The sequence below is a fragment of the Xiphophorus hellerii genome, chromosome 9, assembly GCF_003331165.1.
Source record: "Xiphophorus hellerii strain 12219 chromosome 9, Xiphophorus_hellerii-4.1, whole genome shotgun sequence".
Classification (NCBI taxonomy): Eukaryota; Metazoa; Chordata; class Actinopteri; order Cyprinodontiformes; family Poeciliidae; genus Xiphophorus; species Xiphophorus hellerii.
In genome coordinates, this window is record NC_045680.1 from 7,779,560 (window position 1) to 7,801,005 (window position 21,446).

General features: G+C 38.1%; 4 protein-coding genes across 7 annotated transcripts; 1 reads left to right on the forward strand and 3 right to left on the reverse strand.

The window, feature by feature from the left end:
* Positions 1-42: 42 nt before the first annotated feature.
* pycr3 (pyrroline-5-carboxylate reductase 3) lies at positions 43-3,334 on the reverse strand. The gene is made up of 7 exons (XM_032571049.1): positions 2,920-3,334; positions 1,888-1,975; positions 1,743-1,807; positions 1,279-1,458; positions 964-1,176; positions 689-781; positions 43-590 (listed from the first exon to the last, which is right to left on the reverse strand). Exons 2-7 carry the CDS (start codon positions 1,967-1,969, stop codon positions 408-410), a joined length of 816 nt encoding a protein of 271 aa, XP_032426940.1. The 5' UTR covers positions 1,970-1,975; positions 2,920-3,334; the 3' UTR covers positions 43-407.
* Positions 3,335-4,730: 1,396 nt separating this feature from the next.
* On the forward strand, positions 4,731-11,355 carry bmb (brambleberry). 2 transcript variants are annotated; one of them, XM_032572954.1, is made up of 13 exons: positions 4,731-5,121; positions 6,816-7,063; positions 7,467-7,595; positions 7,690-7,875; positions 7,965-8,187; positions 8,414-8,530; positions 8,620-8,799; positions 9,255-9,461; positions 9,539-9,677; positions 9,854-9,915; positions 9,995-10,122; positions 10,226-10,347; positions 10,980-11,355. In XM_032572954.1, the coding sequence occupies exons 2-13, from the start codon at positions 6,818-6,820 to the stop codon at positions 11,107-11,109; spliced, it is 1,869 nt and encodes a 622-aa protein (XP_032428845.1). In that variant the 5' UTR covers positions 4,731-5,121; positions 6,816-6,817; the 3' UTR covers positions 11,110-11,355. The 2 variants fall into 2 exon arrangements, with proteins under 2 accessions (XP_032428845.1, XP_032428844.1); XM_032572953.1 differs by having other exon boundaries at positions 4,746-5,121; positions 9,848-9,915.
* Positions 11,356-11,524: 169 nt separating this feature from the next.
* Positions 11,525-16,240, reverse strand: LOC116726291 (GDP-L-fucose synthase). Of its 2 annotated transcripts, XM_032572955.1 has the most exons (10): positions 16,152-16,240; positions 14,969-15,120; positions 14,747-14,861; positions 14,088-14,216; positions 13,930-14,003; positions 13,694-13,827; positions 13,457-13,588; positions 13,306-13,385; positions 12,794-12,893; positions 11,525-12,706 (listed from the first exon to the last, which is right to left on the reverse strand). In XM_032572955.1, the coding sequence occupies exons 2-10, from the start codon at positions 15,094-15,096 to the stop codon at positions 12,651-12,653; spliced, it is 948 nt and encodes a 315-aa protein (XP_032428846.1). In that variant the 5' UTR covers positions 15,097-15,120; positions 16,152-16,240; the 3' UTR covers positions 11,525-12,650. The 2 variants fall into 2 exon arrangements, with proteins under 2 accessions (XP_032428846.1, XP_032428848.1); XM_032572957.1 differs by lacking the exon at positions 16,152-16,240 and having other exon boundaries at positions 14,969-15,153.
* Positions 16,241-16,963: 723 nt separating this feature from the next.
* On the reverse strand, positions 16,964-20,600 carry serpinb1 (serpin peptidase inhibitor, clade B (ovalbumin), member 1). 2 transcript variants are annotated; one of them, XM_032573062.1, is made up of 7 exons: positions 20,207-20,600; positions 18,905-19,087; positions 18,308-18,445; positions 18,106-18,223; positions 17,866-18,008; positions 17,599-17,766; positions 16,964-17,488 (listed from the first exon to the last, which is right to left on the reverse strand). In XM_032573062.1, exons 2-7 carry the CDS (start codon positions 19,064-19,066, stop codon positions 17,075-17,077), a joined length of 1,143 nt encoding a protein of 380 aa, XP_032428953.1. In that variant the 5' UTR covers positions 19,067-19,087; positions 20,207-20,600; the 3' UTR covers positions 16,964-17,074. The 2 variants fall into 2 exon arrangements, with proteins under 2 accessions (XP_032428953.1, XP_032428954.1); XM_032573063.1 differs by lacking the exon at positions 20,207-20,600 and adding an exon at positions 19,746-19,909.
* Between the last annotated feature and the right edge of the window lie 846 nt (positions 20,601-21,446).

Genomic DNA, 21,446 nt, shown 5'->3' on the forward strand with positions numbered 1-21,446 from the left:
TATAAGCGCATAACAATCTAGAAAAACAATAAGGCAAATATACTTATTCTCTATCACAATATTATTTATTTATTTATATGAACATCTCATTATGCATACCTGCCCTAATATAAACGAAGGATTATTCTGCATGTTAATGCATACTCTAAACTTGTGATCCAACAAATTTTCTTGTTTATTATCACACAAAGTGAAACATAAGAAGCCTGTCCTTTGAAAGACCTAACAGAAGTGTAAACTGGATTTTAAAGAAAATCAAGACTATCATCTTTTTTTTAAAATTCTTACAATACCAAGTTATGAAATATGAAAAAAATAAATAATAAAAAAAACAGCCATCTTATTTTTAAGACTTTCCATGGTTAAAGTTCAAGATGTAGTTCCGACACATGGACCCTTCCTGCTGCCTATTTTTTCCCAAGATCCCTTGCTCTCTGAGTGGCCGATTCCACCGCGCTCATGACAGACGCCCTCACGCCTCCCTGCTCCAGTGTGTGAAGCCCATAGATGGTTGTTCCACCCGGGGTGCAGACCTCAGCCCGAAGCTGAGCTGGATGTTTCCCAGAATCACGTAGCAATTTACCAGCACCCTGCAGCAAGTGACAAACAATCAAACACTGAATTTGGACATGGGTTTCTAGTCAAGAGCATTTTTGGAAAACAAAAGTGCAGATATTGTAAGACTCACCAGAACAGTTTGGGATGCGATGCTGTGAGCCAGAGCGCTTGGCATGCCCATTTTAACAGCTCCTTCTGCCAGCGCTTCTGCAAAAAGATACACCTAGACAAAAAAAAACAGCAAAAAAAAAAACAAACAAAATAGACTAATAAAGAATGGCAAAGAAAATTTAATATAATGGATTAGTGTCTAAGCTGGTAATGTTAGTTGTGGGACATTGGCAAAAGCTTGTGTAAAAACTTGTATAATTCATAGTGTGTAGATATGGCAACACTGAAACTCACAAAAGCGACTCCGCTCCCACTCAGCCCTGTGTGGACATCGATCCAGGTTTCAGGCACTTCCTCCACCAAACCACAGCAATGCAACAAGCTGAGAAGTAGAGCGCCATCCTCCCCTTTTGCATTGGTGCCCCGTGCAAACAACAGGGCCCCCTCTTGAACCAGACAGGGAAGGTTAGGCATCAGCCTGATGACAATCGAGTTTTCTGGGAGGAGCTTGAAATGAAAGCAAAAAACTAAAAAAGATTCAAGATATTTGATACCCAGACAGATGAAACCTGTAGAGTGAAAACCTGTTACAGCGGCTGTGGCCCTCACCTCCTCCAACATAGCTAGCGTCACTCCTGCGGCAACCGACACAATTATCTGTTTCTTTGTGATGTGCTGAGAGACTTCAACGAGAACACGTGGAATCATATGAGGCTTGACAGCGACAAACACCACATCTGACCCACAGACCACCTCAGTGTTGGAGTGTGTCACAGAAATGCCAAGTTCCTGAAAACATTTTACCAATTGAACAACAGATTTATCAAGCACATAGAACTGATAGATACAATACTCAGAGTTAGGTATGCTGGAATAACTGATTAAGCTTTTCTCTGTTCACATCTGCAGGGATTCAATGCAGCAGTTGGCTTGCAAGTGAAAACATAGAGCAAAACCAAACTAAACTTAGATACAGTATCATGTCATCATTTGTTGCTGCTCATCGTCTTGAGTTACCTTACAACTCAACTCTGTAATAAATTACAGAAAATCCAAAATAATTTTTTAAGTACCTGGAATCGTCCTAAATTCGTAGAGGATGGTGCACTAACTTTGATGTTTGCAGGCAGAACATTTCCTGCAATGCAAAAAAATGACCATGAAGATTTACATTCAAATGTAGTTTCAGTATTTCAACAAGTCTCTCTACACACTAACCTGTCAACATCCCCTTTGCAATGCCAAAAGCCATGTTTCCCGCACCGATAAAGCCGATCCTCTGTTGTGCGTCCGGGTTCATTTTGATCTGAGGAAAATGCAGCGAAACCAATATAGCAGCCAGAAAATGTCATATTATCTGCCTTGTTTAAAAAAGTGATGCTTTTTATAAGACCCTACACACATATCAGCTAAGAAAGGGAAACTGAGGCTATCATTTACCCTCAGGCTCACTAAAACTAGGAAATAACAAATTGGAAAAACTTTGACTTGAGCTTAGACATTAAGATAATACAGTTAGAATTAGACATGCATAAAAGCAAAAATGCAATCTATCAGGTATCAACGGTTGAAGCTAGTGGTGGTTGTATAATGGTGTGGGGGAATATTATCTTGGCACAGTTTGCGACTCTTGCCAAATGAGTAATGGATTTTGATGCAATCCATTACTTTATGGCCACATTGTACCCATTTTCTGCATGATACTTCCAGCAGGATAACGCACCATGTCCAAAAACTCAGATCATCTCAAGCTGGTTTCTTGAAGTTGATGTTGTGCAGAAACACAGAAACCTACACAATCACCAAATTTGTGACAAATAGCCCATACATACTGGGATGGCACCCTGCTTTGGTGCCAACTCAAAGAAATCGGTTGTAATGCTCTTGAGAGTTTCAATCACTAATCTGGTCGCTTCTACCTCCCAGTTCTGTTTCTTCGTGCTGGCTAGGTCGGTCTAATGAAGCTTCACTCGGCTATGTTGCTAATAACAATGTGCTAACGCGGCTAGTTAGGAGGAGCAAACCCTGCAGACTGATGCTCCAGCACGGCACTGCTACCCCTATAATCTAAACAAGCGGTTCCGACAAATCCCTGAAATGCACTGACAGTAAATCTTTCTGTATCTATCTAAGGACAGTGAGAGAAATTGGTTTGAATTAGATTAGAAATCATACAAATGTGTTTAACTAATTCAAATAAAAGAAACACGGTGTATAGCAATGTCAGAAGGCAGAGGGAGCTTTATTCACCTGATTCCGTTTTCTTAATCACAGTCCGGCGCAGTTCAAGTAAAAACGTTCTTTTCGAACTCTATGGCCTGCTTTGGTTACTCCCCCTGAGCATCCACGTGAACCAACAGTGTTGTGTCGTTCGTGAATGATTCGAATCATTCGAGTGAACGAACTGAAGCAAATCATTCAATCGAGCTGTCAAATCCCTGAGTCAAGAGAGCAGGGTCCTGTATTACCGCTTGCTGCTTAACACTCGGATAATTCAATCTTAAATGTCGGAGAAGATTTCCTGTGGAGCCACCTTTGGTTGAGAGTTTTACTTTGCAAATGTTGCACAATGCAACTGTATTACGCACGCAGCTAAAGTGGCTCTTGATAAAACTTTCTCTTTGACTCACTCATCTTAGGATTCATTCGGTGTCTCACTTCTTCTGAAGGCTTTTTGGCGGTTGGCAAACAATCATGGGGTACATTACTGCCACCAACTGGCTTGGAGTGCGTTCTTCTTCTTTTCCATTATGAAGGATCGAAAACAACTTCAAGGTGCATACCGCCACCTACTGTACACGAGTGTGTAGCAACATTCTTCTTCTTCTTCTTCTTTAGATTTTAACGGCAGCTTGCATCCATTTACGTTGCACTACTGCCCTCTATTGACTCCTACCACCTACACCTCAAATTCTCTTAAAAATCCCAGTGTTTTTTAAAAAACGAAAAATCTTCTTTTTGCCCTCAATACTATTCAGCTGATCGATCACCTTCTCAAATTTCAATTCCCTACTAACACCTAGTTCTGTTTTTAATAATCTTCTTTGACTTGCGTATTTCCTACATTTAATCAAAACATGTTCCACTGTTTCTACTTCATCACACCATCTACATAAACCAGTAAGGTGTTTCCCCATCTTAAAAAGAGTTCCGTTTAGGAAACTATGCCCAGTTCTTATTCTATTTATAATTATCTCTTCCCTCCTGTTTAATCCTCTGATCCTTTCTACATCAACTGTATTTTGTATTCTAAATAAATGTCTTCCATTTATTTCATTTACCCACCTAGCTTCCCATATCTTCTTGCTTTCTTTCCAAATTATACTTTTGCCTTCAGATTTAGATAACTTTATTTGCATATCAATATCTTCTTTTTTAATTGTCTCCTTAGCCAGCCTGTCCGCTCTTTCATTCCCCATAATACCTACATGAGCAGGAGTCCAGAATAATACAACATTTTTATTTTGTTCACATATCCTATGATGAACCGCCATAATCTCATATAAAATATTTTGATGATTTTTTGTACGTCCCTTTCCGATACTCATCAACGCAGATAGTCACTACAAACTATTATTTTATTCCTATCAGTTTCCTCCACCCATTCTAAAGTTACTAAAATAGCACCTAGTTCTACCGCGAATACACTCAAATAATCAGATGTTCTTTTTGAAATACTAATCTTTAATTCAGGAATCACTACGGCTATACTGGTTGCTTCACTTTTAGGGTCTTTCGACCCATCCTGTGTAGCAACATTAACTCACATGCATATTTTATGCTTGTGGCTCATTTCCTTAGATTCTCGTATCTTTTGTTTTCCTTGTAGTGGAATAAAGCCATCGCCCTATCCTTTTCTCTTCCTACCGCTTTTGCAATCATTCCTTCTGATAACTTTATATGAAGTTCCATTACTTTTTGTTCCGAAATCTGGGGTAACGGGGACGGGGGCGTATATGCATTTGTTTTTTCTGTTGCTTGATACAACATTAGCAGTTAGCTGGAGAAACTGAGCAAGCGACACACTGTGCTGGACGAGGCGCTGTATCACTCTGGACGAATGAAAAGTGGGATCCGGCGAACGGATCTTAAGAACGGATCATTTTACTGATTCCAAAGATTCAGCACACTCAAATGAACTGCCGTTTACGGTTCATGTACGGTAACTTGTAAGTTTGTTTGATTTCTTCAATCCGCACTGCCGACAGGGTCGGGCGCTGCAACGAGCGTCGTCTGACACGACCTTGGCAGTATTTTGCCCCGCAGTTTGTCGTTTATGCCGAAAAACAAATTGAGCGCACCCATAAAGGCGTCGTTGAAAAATGCGACAAATATGATTGGTTGCCTGGCCGTGGAGCAAATTTAGCCATTATCTCCATCAGCTGTCATTGCCTGTGGGATCTCCAGAGTGGTGGCTTTTTTCTGCAGGAGTTTTCTCCAAACTCAGATAAGGTAATTTGCATGTTCTTTAAGCGTATGTTCCTTTTTTCCCCCACATTTTCCTTTCTTTCAAATGAACGATAAGGCAATATATATGTTTTATTGTTTGTATAAATTATCAAGAAAATAAGCACTGTCATTTTAGATGCCTGTTTTTGTATACTTACACAAAAGGGTTTGCTATAAAAATATTAGAAAATATCATATTTGTAAACCAGTGTATAGTTTGTGCTTCTTAGTGACCAGACATGCCTGGGCAAGCCTCCTATCGTTGGTCTTTTATTTATAAGCAACCGAATTAAGTTTTTTTAAATTTAATCTCGGCTACTACAAAAGCTTTATCTTTTTAGAATCGCTTGGCAAAAGGGGAAAAGACATTTAGAAAGTTGTCTTAAAATTCTTCAGACATTAATTTAATAATGATTGATCCGTCTCTGTCGCCATCTACAGTCAATAATCAACACGGAGTTATTTTTAGTATAGAAAACACCTCATTTTATGTCAAATTCTCATATTTTGATTTATGGGTTTAAACCATCGCGATACCTACTCACTTTTACTTTAGCAACACAAAACAGGGATTAGAACAAACTAGAATCCAGAAAAACTACCCAGCAACTGGGTAGTTTTTGTGGAATGGATCATCAACATTATTAGATTATCTTTCTTCTTCTGCTCTTTCTTTTGGTTTGTTATTTCGTTTGTATTTCCTTGTTAATTCATGTAAAGCACTTTGATTTGCCTTGTTGCTGAAAATGTGCTATATAAATAAAATTACCTTACCTACCTCAATGCCACAGAATGACAACTGTCACCTGTAATCAGCTATAGTGTAAATCAGTTGGCTTTCAAATGTAAATTGTGCATTTTCAGTTTTTTAAGTGGTCATTTATGTTGTCTGTCACAGAATGTTTTATTGTAAAATATTTTTGGGTTTAGCTGAATCAAACTACTTTTTAAAATCTAAATTTGTTCCTTTAGTGGACCACATGGTCTAAACACACGCCACTTGGATGATATGCAATTTTTCTTTCTCTGTAGAGTGTTTTGTTTAAAGTGTCGGTGTTAAGTTTCCAGTCTAATCTGCTATCCTTGTAACTAAGGCATATGTACTACTCCTACATCGTTTTTAAAGCTAATTAGCAAGTTTACCTTATTACCATTTTCATGCATAATAGTAGCCAAAGTATGTGGTGTTTGCAATGCCAGTTCTACAGAGAGGACTCTAAATGCATTTCCTGCTTTGTCTAAGTGAGACTATTTTCTGAGGCATGCTCCAACCTCAGGACCTAAAGTAGTTTCTCAGGTGCGGCACGTCTTTAAGGCAGTGTGATGCAATACACTGTTGCAGCTAGCCCAGAGTAATTGCTTACTTAAAAATAAGAAACTATATGGGATTATTAAGTATATTATAGCTTGTCCTGCGAGTTTGTTCAGTTACCATTCCTCATATGACAATTTTTTTTAATTATTGTTTCATCTGCATCATGTTAATAGATCAAGTTAATTTGTAATACCTTTTATTAGAGTGAATATCACATGTATCATAAGCATTTTGTTTAATACAAGAAAATCTCTAGTCGGATTAGACAACGTAATTTCTTTGAATGAATCCTAAATAAAGTAAGAGGTCCATAAAACCACAAGATATTTGAATCTATGAGCAAAAATGCAGTTTAAATCTCTCTATCCATGTTCTGATCCAGATATGGGCCACCTTCTGATCCACTGTCCGCTCCTGCTGGTTACGGCCTGCATGCTGGCCTGGCCTGTAGTCAGCGGGCTCTTTGAATGGTTGAAGACCCCGCAGCCTCCCTCTACGGTGGCTCCCCCTCCCGTAGCTCCATCGCTCCTGGCGAAGGATGCTCAGTTTGAAATGGTGACTTCAGACGAGAAGTTTCTGGCTGAGGCGAAGCAGCTGGAGCTGAGCCCATTGGACAGCTGCCATTACAGGGTAAACATGGATTTCCTCCATAGTTCATTTTCATAAAATAATTTTTCTTGTAAGAAAAGGAAAGTGTTTGTAGAGAAATAAGGTGAGCACAAAAAAACCCCTCAATAATTAGACTGGCCCACTCTCCATTTCATCATCATTATACAAAGGATTGAGTCTGCTTTTTAATCTCTTTTAAATTGCAACCCAACCCGATTCACTATTATTACCAGTAAATGTCGCTGACAGACTTTCTTAAACACACCTCCAAAATACAGAAAGATTTGCATGATTAAATAAATGATTTAAAAGTTAATTTGGAAGGACGCAAAAATGTGAAACAGATTCCAAAGACTTTGAATTTAACTTGAGGAAACAAATAAGAGCAAGGAAAAACATATTGAAGCATTGTACATGTCTGCAGGTGGTTGCTCGTTTGAGGGCAAGCTGTGAAAGCCTCTCTGAGGAAAATCTTGCCAAGCTCGGAGTGGAACTGTTCAACTGCCAGGCGGAGATCGAAGGGCGTCGGTCCTTTCCATGTACTCAGGAAATGGTAATATTGTGAAATGAGATTTATTTTTAGAAAAAGTTTTCTTTCCCCATAGAACCAATTAGAAAGTTTTGTAACAGAGTTTTTGTTGTTTCAGACCATTAAAGAATGCACAGAAGATATGGACCCGGACACCTGGAATGCCTATCACATAGTGAGCAACAGAGCACGCTCAGTTTGCTACGCGGCTCGCCAGCAGCTGTTTCGCCGCCGAGCAGAGCTCACAGTCAATTCCCTCATCTCCACGGCATCAAGCCAGTTAGATGCAATGAAAGACCTGAAGGTTGAGTTTTGGGTTTCTTTTAAGCTAACACTTTCTACTCTTTGCTTCAGTATACCAGATCCTGAGTTTCTAGTGCTGTTTTGATGCAGGTTGGACAGCTGGAGCTGAAAGAACTGACTGCAGCTTCTCTCGACAAGCTGCTCGAGGGCCATAGCACCCTCCAGGCTCAACAGGGCAAATTGCATGAGGGCCAGGAGCAGATGGAAGGTTCACTGAGAGAAAATCTGGAACGTCTTGGTCAGGAAAAGGCCCTCATTGCCTCTGGACAGGAGCTGGTGGCCCAACTCATTCAGGGCATCGCTAAAGGAATGGGTGAGAGGCTTGGTGTGTTTTATAAGCTAATTACAGTGAAGTCAATCTGGCAAAGCTACCAGTAGTTTGTGCTAAACCACTCTATGCTATGAGAAAACACTGAAGAATCAAACACTTGTAGTTTGTTGCTGTCTTTTCATTCCTATAAATCACACATTCAGCCTGTTGAATGACAAAGGGATGTTAATTGAAAGGAGCAGTTTCAAATTGTTTTCTTTTCTGTTAGAAAACGTGAGCGAGCATCTGCAGATCCAAAGCTCAGAGGTCCAAGATGGCCACAAAGCAATCACTGATGACCTTGCAGAGGTCAGGCACCAAGCTCAGGATATCTACCAGAAAATTGGTATTTGATCAACTTCACACCATTTTTGTAATCGCAGTAAATGACTGAGCTGCATTGATTTCTAATTATCTGCTGCTGTGAATCAACAGACCACAGCATGTCTGAGTTTCTCCAGTACCAGGACCAGACCTCCCAGTACTACACTGACCTGATGAACAAACTGGAGCGCATGAACAGCACACTGGGAGTCATGCTGCACTATCTGGACAACATGGAGGTTCGGATAGAGGAGAGGCTTCACATGATTCAGAGCTACCTTGGCTGGGCAGGCAAGTTTGGCAAATTAAACTTCACTCAGGTCTAATAGTATAAGATAAAAAATTTGAATCAGAGGAAATACGTAATGCTTTGACTGTAAAGAATTGGATTGTGGAATTATGCTCTGATGTATAATTCCACAATTATACATCAATGACTTGTTGTTCACTAACACGTCATTCACTGACTTGTTATATTGTTTGCTTTTTCTGCCAAAAAGAGAATAAATTTGAAATTAAATGATCAAAGTTCTTCTGAGATTTTCAGCTGGAATATGTTTTCCCCTCACTTGAATGATTCTTATTGGTGACTCATTAAAGAAATTGCTTTAAAATTCAACGTGTAGAAACCTTTATTTTAATGCTTTATACCAGCTTTGAATTACCAGAGCAAAGTCAATGTCGAAGGATTTAGTTTGAAATCACAAAATGTTTGCATAAAAGTTTGTTGTTTCTTCTTTTTGCAGGTTTAAGTCTGACTGCTATGTGGACGTGTGTTGCACACACAGCCTACTTCGTATTGTGTGCAGTCCTTCTGACGTTCCTGCGCTGTCCGGGTTTCTCCAGAGCCATGTTGCTGCTCACGGTTCCCGTGAATGCAGTGGCTGAGGTCAACCAGCAGCCGGCGCTGGACCTCACCAGCCTCAGTGTGCTGCTGCTGACTTTTTCCCTGGGTACAACCTTCAACCCAGGTACAAGTCAAATATGAGGCTTCCAAATACATTTATAACGGTGTCCTTTGTGTCTGTAGGTCACTGGTTTGTGACTCGTTTTTGGGCTTGTGTGCCAAGTAAAGAAGAGTCAGTTCCACCATCGCTGCCTAGTCCATGCAATGTCATGGAGCCTCAGAAGCACACGATGTTGGGTCTACCATCATCTACATCAGGAAGGTTTGTATATTTCACCCTTATCTGAAGCTTTTATTCAAATGCTGTTTGAATAAAGTTAATTTTCTCAAAAAGTTACAGATCACCTAATATTTGTACTTTGCATTTCGAATCTTGATGTTAATGAATTACTGCGCCTCTAAATTCTTCATGTTGTAAATTTTAATCTCAAGTTTCAGATGTGAAAAAAGCGACTTATTTGAGCAAGACAGCTTGTTGAATCATGACAGCTTTTTATCCGGTAAAAAAAATGAAACCTGAAGTTCAGTAGAAAAGATTGGCTTTAATGGATTAACTTTTATTACTCTTTTTGTTTTCAGATGAACTTGGGATATCAGCAGTATCTCCCCCTCAGAGGAGACCCGTTCGAGAGCCTAACTTCCCACCAATATTTGGAACACTGAATCAGTCCACTCCCAGGCCGATATCCCACAAACTTTTATCAAGGGTGAGCTGATTAACTTGTCATTTTCTGTTTAAAGGTAACAAAGTTCAGCACTACATGAGTCGTTATTTGATTCATTCTAATTGTTTTTTTGTTTTTTTTCCAGGCTCTAGTTGATGATATCCCTCAAAAAATCTTGAGAGGAGTTTTTGATGCAGCAAATGAGTCTCATGATTTTGGCAGAGACTCTAGAAGTGCAAGTCCTACTCTATCGATTATCACTAACAGGTTAGTGTTTTGAATGTGTCGAATATCTGCTTCTCAAATTCTGGAAATGTTTGATTTATTCTTTTACTTTAAGCATGCTTGTTTACAGTATAGTGTCAGTCTAGAATAGTCACAGTCTAAATTATTTTAGGGATTTTAAATGCTGGTGTGTTTACATAGCTCTACTCCTAATATTGAAGAAAAACAGTCAATGAAATATTTATGGAGTAAATGATCACAAGCTCCGTCAATCAGAAACACCAATTCAGTTTTTTTTTTTTCACTATTTAAGAACACTCCGCATTCTAAAAGGCAATTGTCTTCATCCTAAAATCTAATCTGAAATTATTTCTGTTCCTTTTATTAGGTAAATTAGGTTAATTTTAAACCTAATTTTACTCTGAACAATTAATGCACAATGCCGAATACTAATTATGCTATTTGGTACTGTAAACACATACACAGGGCTCCACAGTTTTTTGTACTTGCATGAAAAATAAATTCTCATACATTTTAAGGAATCGTTTTCATAACAGTACCAAACATTGTCATAACTACTGATGATGTAATACTACACAAAACATTTAGTTTGTTTACAGTAACACAGTAATGTCTGAGAATGACCTCGTTCCTCTCTCTGATTTCTGTGGCAGCTCTTTGTCGGGCCGTTTCTTGTGTAATGGAATCACAAAAGCAGGGAAAGCCTGTAAGAAGAAGGCAGTTCCAGGTCAGGAATACTGCCATGTCCATGAGGGGGGACACAGTTCTTATGTTCAGTCCTAAAATGTTGAACGTTGAGACATTTTATGTTTTTAACTGGAGCCACTGCTCCAAAGACTGTTTGCAGCATTTTTTTTACTACACTACATCTGTAGAAATTTTGAATGTTTGTCACTAGAAATAGAATTTTTACCAGTTTTTTTTTTAAATAAATTATTTCTCACGGATGTATTTTTTTTTTAAGTAAAAGGTTGCAGGCGGTGCAAATTTAAACCATTTGTCAGTATTTAATAAATTCAAATAACCACACATTGAAAATCTTGAGTCTTTTTTTAATAAACTGTTTTATGATTCACACTTATGCTCATCCTGTAACATTTATATTAATCGATTCTAGCATTGTCACCATATATGTATCAAGGAACTATTAAATTTTCAAAGGTGAGAAGGGGCGGAAATAAACTCGAAATACACAATGTAAATCAATCCACCTTTATTTTTCTAAAAAAATAAACAATTTGAAACTTTTACAAAGAGCTCCCGATTCTAAAGTGGAATGCTACCTTTTTATATGATTGATATTTCATCTGGAACTACAGAACATCAGCTCCTGAACATCAGTAATCTGGATTTTTCTCAAAGAATCTATGCAGCAGAAGTGAGTTAGTTAGCTATGAGTTAGCCTCATGGAAGCCAGGAGAAGAGTATACATTTCCTGAAATAAAAAAAAAACCCTTTGCCAGAATTGTGAAAAACTTGGAACATTGGCCTTAATGTAAAGTTAGTTTGGGTGTAAATAAGGCGAGTAACATTCTATGAGTAACATTGACAGCTATATTTTGTAAAGTCCCACCCCTGAAAGTAAAGCCCTGACTTGTGTTTAGAAAAGTGAAACTTTCAGCTGTTTCCATTCACTACTACGTTTTATACAACCACAGCTTGGCTTGGTATTTATTGTTCTGGTGCCTGTAAACATCAGCAAAATGCTCTTCAGAACCAGAATAGAAATTAGAAAGTCTTAAAATCTACCAGAATTTAATTTTATCACAATATTCACCAGAGTGTTTTTAGTTTCCTTAGTAGAGTGCCGGTTTAAATCTCCAAGCTACTGAACTGAGAAAATAATTTCTTAACTTCCTATTTCTAACTGATCAATTATTTAAACATGTTTAATGAACTCTAGAGTGGCCTTTGTGATATGGGTCCATCAACTTTTAAGGAACTTTCAGGCCCTTTCATGCTTTTCTGTATTACTTTGAATAAGAAAAGGAATATAACTGACGTAAAATACAAGCAAACACATTTGAAAACAAAAAGATGAAAATGATGAATATCATTTCAAGAAAAAAAGTTGCAACTGAAAACTAAAAAAAAAAAAAAAACGGAAAGAAGCATCTAAAACATCATGTTACAGTTTGGTCCTGGAGTCTCAATTTAAAACTACAAAGCTTTATAATGATTATCAGACATCACTATTAGCTCACTACTTTCTGCACATGATCTAATGTCCCTGCAACACTCTCCAGTGTTGACCCCATACGTTTTTTTTTACAGAAATAGTCATTCAATGGACAGCTTTGATGCCAACTGGTTCAGGGGTCGTCTTACTTGCGGGCGGTGTCATAATTGGCAACAAACCAATCGCATGTTTCTTTTAAAGCTACAAGCAAAAACAAGAAGACATCTGTCATGACATATGGTTACTTATTTTAGTAAATACAGGCAAAACAGAAGGATATGATCTCACCTTGTCGGAATGGTGTGAATTTGAAGTCTGGCAGGTACTGATGTAGTTTTGCATTACTGGCAGTCTTCTTAAACTGACCATCTGCTTTACTGGTGTCATACTGGACATCATGAGTCAAAGAATTTTAAATTTAAGTCAGGTAAAAAAAAAAAAATCACAATGTTTAACCCATTGATATGTCAGTAGCATATGTTATTGAACATTTAAAATATCAGTATTAAAAAAAACTTGAGGAAATCAAACAGGACAGAAAATTACACTACTCCTTACTAAAAGAACACCACTGTGTTTTACCACAATGAAATGTTGTTTTTTTCATTAGGAGACAAGATTTAGAACAATCAATATACCATTCACCTTCAGGTGTCTGTTAAATTTCAACAAAGTGCTCGATTTAGGATGTTAAAACATATGAAATCAGGCTGTAACACCATTTATTTTCTTTAAATTGTCCTTTTTTATCTACTGTAAATGAGAATTTTCAGAAGCAGATAATTTTATTGAAAGGATACCACTACTTCTCCTTTAAAGCTCAACGACTCAACAACTGCCTCTGCAGCTTCTTTAATGGAGACCTCATCTTCTTCCCCAACTGCAACCAAACAGCATATTACTAAAGGTCACTGTTAACTATTTAAATTCATGTCATGCATTGAAACTCACCAGAGAGAATGATTGGGTCGACCTCTGGATATTCCCTCAGGACCCAGAGGAAAAGACGAGCCAAATCCAAAGAGTAGATGAACTGCCTTCTAGGAGAGCCTGAACCCCAGACTACCAGGGGCTTCCCCTCCTCTGGCCAAAAAAAAAAAAAAACACCAAAATTTCAGTCTCTGTCCTCAACTTTCACCTCCAAACTCCAACATACTGAGCCCTCACTCTCCTAAAAAGCAGACTTACTTTGAGCGATGTATGCCTTATGTATGAGCCCTGGGAGCACGTGGCCATCCTCAATGCTGAAGTTGTCATGGGGACCAAACACATTTGTGGGAATTACAGCTGTGTAGGATCGGCCATGTTGCTGGTAATAAGCCCTGGGAGATGTACACATAAACTGAAACTCAGACCCAATTTATCTACTTAAAGTGTTTTTTTTTGTTTTTTTTTCTTGTTACAAAACAGCACCAAAAACTGACCTGTTGTGAACATCAATCATTCTTTTAGCATAGGCATAACCAAAGTTGGACTCATGAGGAGGGCCGTTATGGATCTGGTTGCAGACACAAGAACATGTGGTCACCTTTGAAAAAATCCATTATTTATTCTAACATTATGGATCAGAGGGAGCTTTTACCATGGTCTCGTCGATAGGATATGTTGTTTTATCGGGAAAAATGCAGGTGGATAGACAGGAAACAACCTTAACAGTCCCGACCTCATGTGCTGCCTGCAGCACATTATCGTTGATGTAGATGTTGTTCCTCTGCATGACAGATATTGATAGTTCAAGTTTGGAAGCAAAAGGGTAGGAATCATTCTGTGATAACCCTGCGGAATATAGACTAAAAAGTTGCATGAACCTGTGCAAAGCTGAAAGACGAGTAACAGAGAGGCAACCAGTGAGGAAGCAAACTTTTTAAATAAAATTGTTCTGGACATTGTTGCTTCTTTGCTGCAACAGCTTTATGCAGTCATAGAGCTAAGTGCTCAGCAGGACGTACCCCAAATGATTCTGATCACTAACTAATTTCTTACATTTTTTGGTTTTGCAACATTGTAAAGTTTTTGATTTTGCTAGATGTTTTTTTGTTGTTGTTGTTCTAAAGTGTTGTGTATTAGTTCACTGAGAACATATTGGCATTAAATCCCAGGATTATCAAATTTTACAATTATTCTGTTAATTTGTACTTGATGGATTTTGAGCATAGCCGTAATTTGTTTTAGCTTAATGCTGTTGATGATTCACCCTTTATGAAGGTTAGTCATTTTTCAGTCATCAATTGTGTGTCCTACCCAGAAGTCCAAGTTGTGCTTCATGTTCTTGAAAAGACCTCCCACCATAGCAGCCAGATGGATGACATGGGTGGGCCGATGTTTTTCAAAAACAGCCTGTGTTTCCTCTTTGTTCCTATGAAACCAGAAGCACACTGAAATGAACGTGGACTATTTTGTATAAAAAAAAAAAGAGAAAAAAGTGTGAAGCTGTACAAAACATAACACGGTAGTGATTCTCACAATAGGTTTGCATCTTTGGAGGACAGAAATATCCATTCTTCTCCTTTTTTGGCACCCCCTTCTTCTTCTATAACATGACGTATGGCTCTCCCCACCAATCCAGAGCCCCCTGTGACCAACACCTTCATCTGACCAGTACACTGAGAGCTTATCTAAGCAAACAAGAAAACACCAAAGAAACATCACATTAATAATTAAAAGATTATGTATGTTATGGTTATGTATTTTAGGACATAACCGTCCTAAAATGGTGATATTTAAATCAAAATCAATTCCCAAAAGCCCAAGTGTCAAAAGGAAAAAAAAGGCTTCATTCAGTAAAATACACCAGGGAGAGAAATATAAGGCCATAAATAAAGCCAAAAATCTTTCTCAATGTCAGATGGAACAACCAAAAATGTAGATCAGAAACACAACAAAAAAAAATTGTTTCTTGAAAGGTTATTTAACTTTTATGATTTTGACACTCGGTTGCTTAATTCTTATTCCCTTACTTTGCCTCAGAGTTCATTCAAGGGGACAACAATAAATAAAAATAAAGCTGGTAAACAATTTCTCATAATTCCATCTTGAAAAGATAATACTCAATCCTTAAGTAGTCCTCCATCTTGAACAAAGGTATGACACAGCGAATCACAAATTAATGAAAAGGAGACACAACCTGATTAAAAAGAGACCTAAACCTTTAGAAACCGGACAACAAAATCGAAATGACACAGAGACTTGTCTACAGGTAGATATTTTAGCCTCGCAAGTTTAGGTATAAATCTACATGTCAACATATTGACATCTTACAATGTCAATATATGTTGTTTCTAAAATCAAGTTTTAAAAAAAATCTAACTTAATGTATATTTTGTATGATGCCACTGTAACTCGAAAGTTAAAAATAACCTTGCTAATCTCTAAAGAAATGAGAGTACTGTACGTGTCATTTGTGTTTTCAGTACATTTCTAACATGTAAAACCAGGCAGACAGGATCTTACCAAAGTTGTTCTTGCTAACCAAAAACTTGCACACAGCTAATTCCTTTGCAATGAACTACGAAGAAATTTAGACAATTAAAACCTAATGTATGAAACAAAAAAGTATTATTGGTCTTGTTTCTACAGATTTCAACTCCGTGAGATAAAATAGCATTAATTGTTAGTTAAATTATTGTGTAAAACAGTAAGTTCTTACCTGTAAAGCAAACAACACTCCTAACAGGAAGTTACCCTTTAGTGTCAAGCTACAAAATTTAATGTGAATGTTCGCTTCCGGTTCCTAACTTCAAAATAAATGTTTATTTTGAAATAAGACATTTGCCTATCGAGGTTTCAATCCGCAGATTGTGCTGCTCTCTGCAACCAAAAGTTGAAGTTTCTGAATTGAGGTGCAATTGCCTCATAATTTCCAGTATTAACGTCTGGAGTGTAAAAAGCTTTGTTAGAAGCAGTAATAAAGGAGTTACCTGTTCAGGTTATCCTCCACATGGCTGTAGTAGGTCAATAGATTAAGTTCCTCCAGGCCACTGCATTTGTTGCTAAGCCAGGTTCTTAACTACTGTTCACCTTAGTGATGGCATAGTTTTTAAAAGACTGGAAATACTGAGTTATGTCACTGAAGATGTATACTAGCACATTCAATAATGCATTTAACAGTTAACTGCAAAGAACCTTGGTCAACATTTAGTTTAAGTACAGTACTTAATATTGCTGTCCTCTGGTGGATTAAAAAATGCATAATCTTGTATCCCACTTGTCCCTGCTGCAGTATTTTCATTTGGCTCAGCTAGCTACCACTGTCAATCACCTCAGTTAATATTTGGTTTACTTTTATCATTTATTAAATCTGAACCCTAATTATGACTTTTGATCTGTTCAGAAGAAACAGCTTCAAATTTCTGAATGAAACAGTTTCAGTTCTTTTTGACTCAATTCAACAATGCTTTATATAAAAACATTTAAACAAAATAATGTGAAACATTTCTTGAAAGAATCACAGTTTAGCAGTGTCATTTCTATGTTTTTATTGTAATCACTTCTTAAAGTCAACAAAAAGCAAAGGATTATTTGATAAATGGCAACTTTTTCAGCTTTTATTTTAGCATCAAATTAATTACATCAGTTCTCTTGAGGAGATGAGAACCTGCCAAAGAAGAGTATGGACTTGGTCTTGTTGTGCCTGATGAAGAACAGGAAGGGGTGATCTGCTTGGAAGTGCTCCTCCCTCAACATGCAGAAAGATACCATGCCAGCTGTGGCTGCAGCAGCTTCTGTGCCCTCTTCGTTCACATCCACAAAGGCCTTGTGGGCCACCGTAGACAAGAAGAGGCCCCCGTCTTCGTTCATGCCTGTCAGGTCAGCTTTGCCAGCGCAGAACACATCCGTCATTCCCATTTTGGACAGATGTTCCTTGAGTTCGTAATCCTCTTCCAGCTTGAACTTTGGCAGGTGGACGATGATTTCTGTTTGGATGTCCATGTTTGCCCTGTTGGTCCATTCATCCAGCCTCTCTGGCGTCAGCTCATTTTCCAGCTGCAAAGGAGTAAATCTGGTGACTACATTGTTCATTCTCTAGCTATTAGAGTTGCAGCTTGAAAACGACTTTTAGGTTTTCCTTCAATGTTTTATTTCTGGGTGTGTACCTTCAGCAAAGGGTCTGAGCCATCTTTAGATAACTGTGGCAGCAGGATGAACATGCTGAGCTCCTGTTCCACGTATGGAAGCTCAAGGATCTGCAGTTCCAAGTCAGGGATGTAGTTGAAGGGCAGCTTCTTCATCTGGTACATCATCTGGACTGTTTTGGTCTCATTCTGACACACAACGGAAAACAGCAATTATTTTTCAGAGCACTTGTTGAAGAAACTTTGCTCTAAATCTGTCACAGTATCTACTTCTACAAATCATCTTACCAGGCTGACTTTAAAGGGCATCTCCTTGGTGTTGGCCGCATCAAAACGACTCATCCAGCTTCCTTTAAAGTAGATGGCATTCACCAGAGCCAGTCTTGTCATGGGGTTAACAGTTCCTGGCTTCAGAAGATCTTTTATCTTGTCTAAAAGAAAAAGACAAAACACAATCCAACACTGTAGTCTAAACCACGAGACAAAAACTCAGTATTTACAGATTTCCAATCAAATTAATATTCCTACTTTCTGTCTGCTCCTCCACCCAGGTGTTGATCTCAGCTCTGCAGTCCTCTGGGTTTCCGATGAAATTAACAGCCTTCAAGTCTGCCTGGTAGAACTTTTGTGTGTCTTCTAAGAATTTCTGCAGATATTGGATTATTGCTTAATCAATGTCATTTTGCCACATTTTAAAATCAGTTTAATGAGCAGATGTATGCAAACTCACAGGGAGAAAATTAGACGTGGTCTCTCCATAAAGACGGTTGGCCACCTTCAGGATGTACGATGCAGACGGGGAGTTTATGTCAGTGTTTAGGTTTTGAAAATCTGCATGGACGCCTTCACCCCTAGTGAATGAGAGGGACTGAGGGAAATGAGGAGAAGAAAATGAAACTTAATTCAAGACACAAAAAATGAGTGTTAAGCAGTTATAGCAGCAAAAACATGTCTAATATCTCCATCTAAATCTCTATAAGGAAGTGCAGAAAAGGAAACATTTGGCAAACACAAAGGTTCAGCTTTTTTTCTTTTTTTTTTTTTTTTACAAACAATGCGTAGCTTGTTCCAAGGGTTATTAAATGAGGTCAAAGTACAGGTTCATTCCATGAAGTAAGGGCCTCACCCAGGACACACCTGTCGCTTTGTACCTTAGATACACAAATGGTGTAATACTGGTGATAACTGCCTGAACTTACAAATGCTTAGAGGACATAGGGAGGGATTGACTATATTTTAAAACCCTCTGCATAAAGTGTTTTAAAAGCTGCTGACAAAGACAGAAGCTACAGAGGACTATCATGTGATGAGTTGACAGTGTGCTGACCTTTGCCATCTGAGTTGCAGTGTCTCCTTTAGCACCTAAATAGACCATTGCCATCGCCGAGCTGATGCTCAGTGGAGAGACAAAGATGTTCCTGGCCGGATTTGCTTGGCTCAGAGTGCGGAACAATCCAAGGGCAAACTCTGCGTTGCTGTTGACCGCCATGGCTGATGTTGTTGGGCTTTGCTAGGATAGAGGAATTCAAGTGAATTGAAATCAAGTTATTTCATTGCCTGCTGCACCCACAAACAAAAACGCACAAGGAAATATATTCAATGTTTTTTTCATAGAACATAAGAAATAATCAAAGTGTACATTACATTGTAAAACTATTGAGTCACACTCGTTTCAAAAGTTTAATTTGTTTTTGTTTCTTCAAGCACTCTCTTCATTTTTGAAAGCCTTTCCATGGATGCAATTTCAAATAGTGCTTGCATTTCAAAATCCAGTTGTTTAGGCTGAAATTTCTGTAGATTTTTTTCTGCATCATTCTACAATTCATTAAACAGCACAATGCTACACTTGGCTTCTCATTCAGCTATGTGGTAAAGAACCATTTTACAGTTTTTTTGGAATCTGATATGCAGCCCTACTTCCATTATATATAAAGATCTCACTCAAGTGTCCAGAGGCTAAAAGGCAAGGAAATTGTTCTTTTATAACTTTTTACTTTCCGCATATTAAAAACAAGACACTTAAAATGAATAAATACTTCAGTTTTGTTTGCAAATTTCAAAGCTGTCTAAAGTTTTCCAACTAAAAGATGCCATTGAAATAGAAATGAAACTATTCCAGTTTACATTTGTTTCATACAAACTGAATGAGGAAAATAAACTTGACATGCCTTCACAAACCTTTTAAGACAGCACAAGTTAAAGATGGTTTACTTATAAAATGAGTAAAGCATCTATTTAAAAAATAGAAAAATATATATAAATGTCCTGGAAACCACTTGTAAAAGTATTTTAGGACAACTGTAAAGGATTGTACAAACTAATACTCAAAAATGAGAAGGACAAGAACGTTCGGACATCATATAGCTGTAAAGTGGGCTGAGCAGAAATTTTGCTTTACTTAAAACCTAAATGTTCCACTAAGTCTCCCACAGACTACGAGGCCTTGTATTAAGACCTCTTAATGTAAAGCTGCTTAGCTATAGAACCCTCATAACGTAATCGAAAATATCAATGTGCTACAAAGTGGTATTGTACCCAGCCGGAAATGAATCTACAGACGCCAATTTTGAGTGTCCGCGAAATAAATTTCAGAGTTACATGAGCTATTTTTTGGTTTAAGTATATGTACCTTTTCTCGGGCTCGTTACAAGCTGCTGTCGTTCAAACTTGAAAGTGAAAGGAAAAGCAAAAGACACCCAAAAGTCCCCCTGACACCGACGTTTGTTTCCGCTGGACCACAGCCGATCATAGGACTGCCGTTTTATCAGGGGGTAGTGGACTAAGATCCGCCCCGGTTTGGTGGAACACGCGTGACTGCGCGATTCACCGAGTGACAAAAACATTCGGCTTTATTGTCGTGCGGGGAGAAGAAACAGCAGCCAGCTGTGCCAAATGAGGTCTGTGCGGATATGCTGCGTCACAAGTGCGCCTTGTTCGGCTGGAACTGTTCCACTCCAAAATTAGAGACGTCGTTTTATTTTTGCAAATAGAAGATGGTGAAAAAGCTGATTTGTTTGACTTACAAACAACATAGTAAAATCCCGTTTCACAAAGATAGTCACTATAGTGTTGTGTTGTTGCTATATTGAAATAGTGGAAAATCAGCACCATTAGACGTAGTTCAGGTTTTGTTCTCCCTTTACTCTCGTCCGTTCTCCTTCTCTCCTTCTCTACCACATACAGCGTATTTTGTCACATCATATTCAGAGCTCCCTCTTCTGTCCTTTTCATGTAATAGCAGAACATAACATATAGCTCACAATAATGATGTTGTTACAGGTGTAGTCTAAATTGGCACAAAGAGTTGGCATGGTATTACAGAGAGAGTATTTTGACCGCTTGTTAAAGCAATACTTGGTCAACAGTCACCAGATGAACCATCATCACCAGCACCTGGTAATTGAGACTGCAATGTGGTTTAGTATAAGGCTCAGTGGTGGCAGATGGCATCTAGTAGCCATAGTACTAGATGCCACTAGAACACTTGATTTTTGGAATCAAGTGTTTAATGTGGGCATCCAGCTATTACACCCTCTCACACCATGATGGTCATATTTGGACCTTTAAGCATTGAATTTAAAAGCACCTACAATAAAGAGTATATTAAAGTGTTTGGCTGTTTCATAGTATAAGCACCTTTCCTTATGTATATTTAAAATGTAACAAAGTTATGTCAAGTCTAACACCAGGCTGTTGGATGCTCCAGCAACTGCTTGTTGGAGTACGCCAACAGTCGTACGGGTGTCGTACACATAATGAGTATGACACATTATGTAAGAATTATAATTAAATATTTTGTTTGAGTAAATTACTTATGCAAAGTAATAATATCTGGTAAATTAATCAAGAATTTACTCTTGTAGATTACA

Bases quoted from the DNA above. Each gene is read 5' to 3' on its own strand.
- pycr3 (XM_032571049.1), bottom strand. From the start codon at position 1,969: ATGAACCCGGACGCACAACAGAGGATCGGCTTTATCGGTGCGGGAAAC. The intron at 1,177-1,278 runs GTGAGGGCCACA...TTTCATTTCAAG, and splicing joins CGCTAGCTATGTTGGAGGAG to CTCCTCCCAGAAAACTCGAT. The intron at 591-688 runs GTGAGTCTTACA...CACTTGCTGCAG, and splicing joins TCGCATCCCAAACTGTTCTG to GGTGCTGGTAAATTGCTACG.
- bmb (XM_032572953.1), top strand. From the start codon at position 6,818: ATGGGCCACCTTCTGATCCACTGTCCGCTCCTGCTGGTTACGGCCTGC. The intron at 8,800-9,254 runs GCAAGTTTGGCA...TTCTTTTTGCAG, and splicing joins GAGCTACCTTGGCTGGGCAG to GTTTAAGTCTGACTGCTATG. The intron at 9,462-9,538 runs GTACAACCTTCA...TTGTGTCTGTAG, and splicing joins GCTGCTGACTTTTTCCCTGG to GTCACTGGTTTGTGACTCGT.
- LOC116726291 (XM_032572955.1), bottom strand. From the start codon at position 15,096: ATGAAGGTGTTGGTCACAGGGGGCTCTGGATTGGTGGGGAGAGCCATA. The intron at 13,828-13,929 runs GTCAGTTTTTGG...TACATCTCCCAG, and splicing joins ATGATTGATGTTCACAACAG to GGCTTATTACCAGCAACATG. The intron at 13,589-13,693 runs GTAAGTCTGCTT...TTTTTTGGCCAG, and splicing joins TAAGGCATACATCGCTCAAA to AGGAGGGGAAGCCCCTGGTA.
- serpinb1 (XM_032573062.1), bottom strand. From the start codon at position 19,066: ATGGCGGTCAACAGCAACGCAGAGTTTGCCCTTGGATTGTTCCGCACT. The intron at 18,224-18,307 runs GTGAGTTTGCAT...CAATATCTGCAG, and splicing joins CCACGTCTAATTTTCTCCCT to AAATTCTTAGAAGACACACA. The intron at 18,009-18,105 runs GTAGGAATATTA...TTTTTCTTTTAG, and splicing joins GGTGGAGGAGCAGACAGAAA to ACAAGATAAAAGATCTTCTG.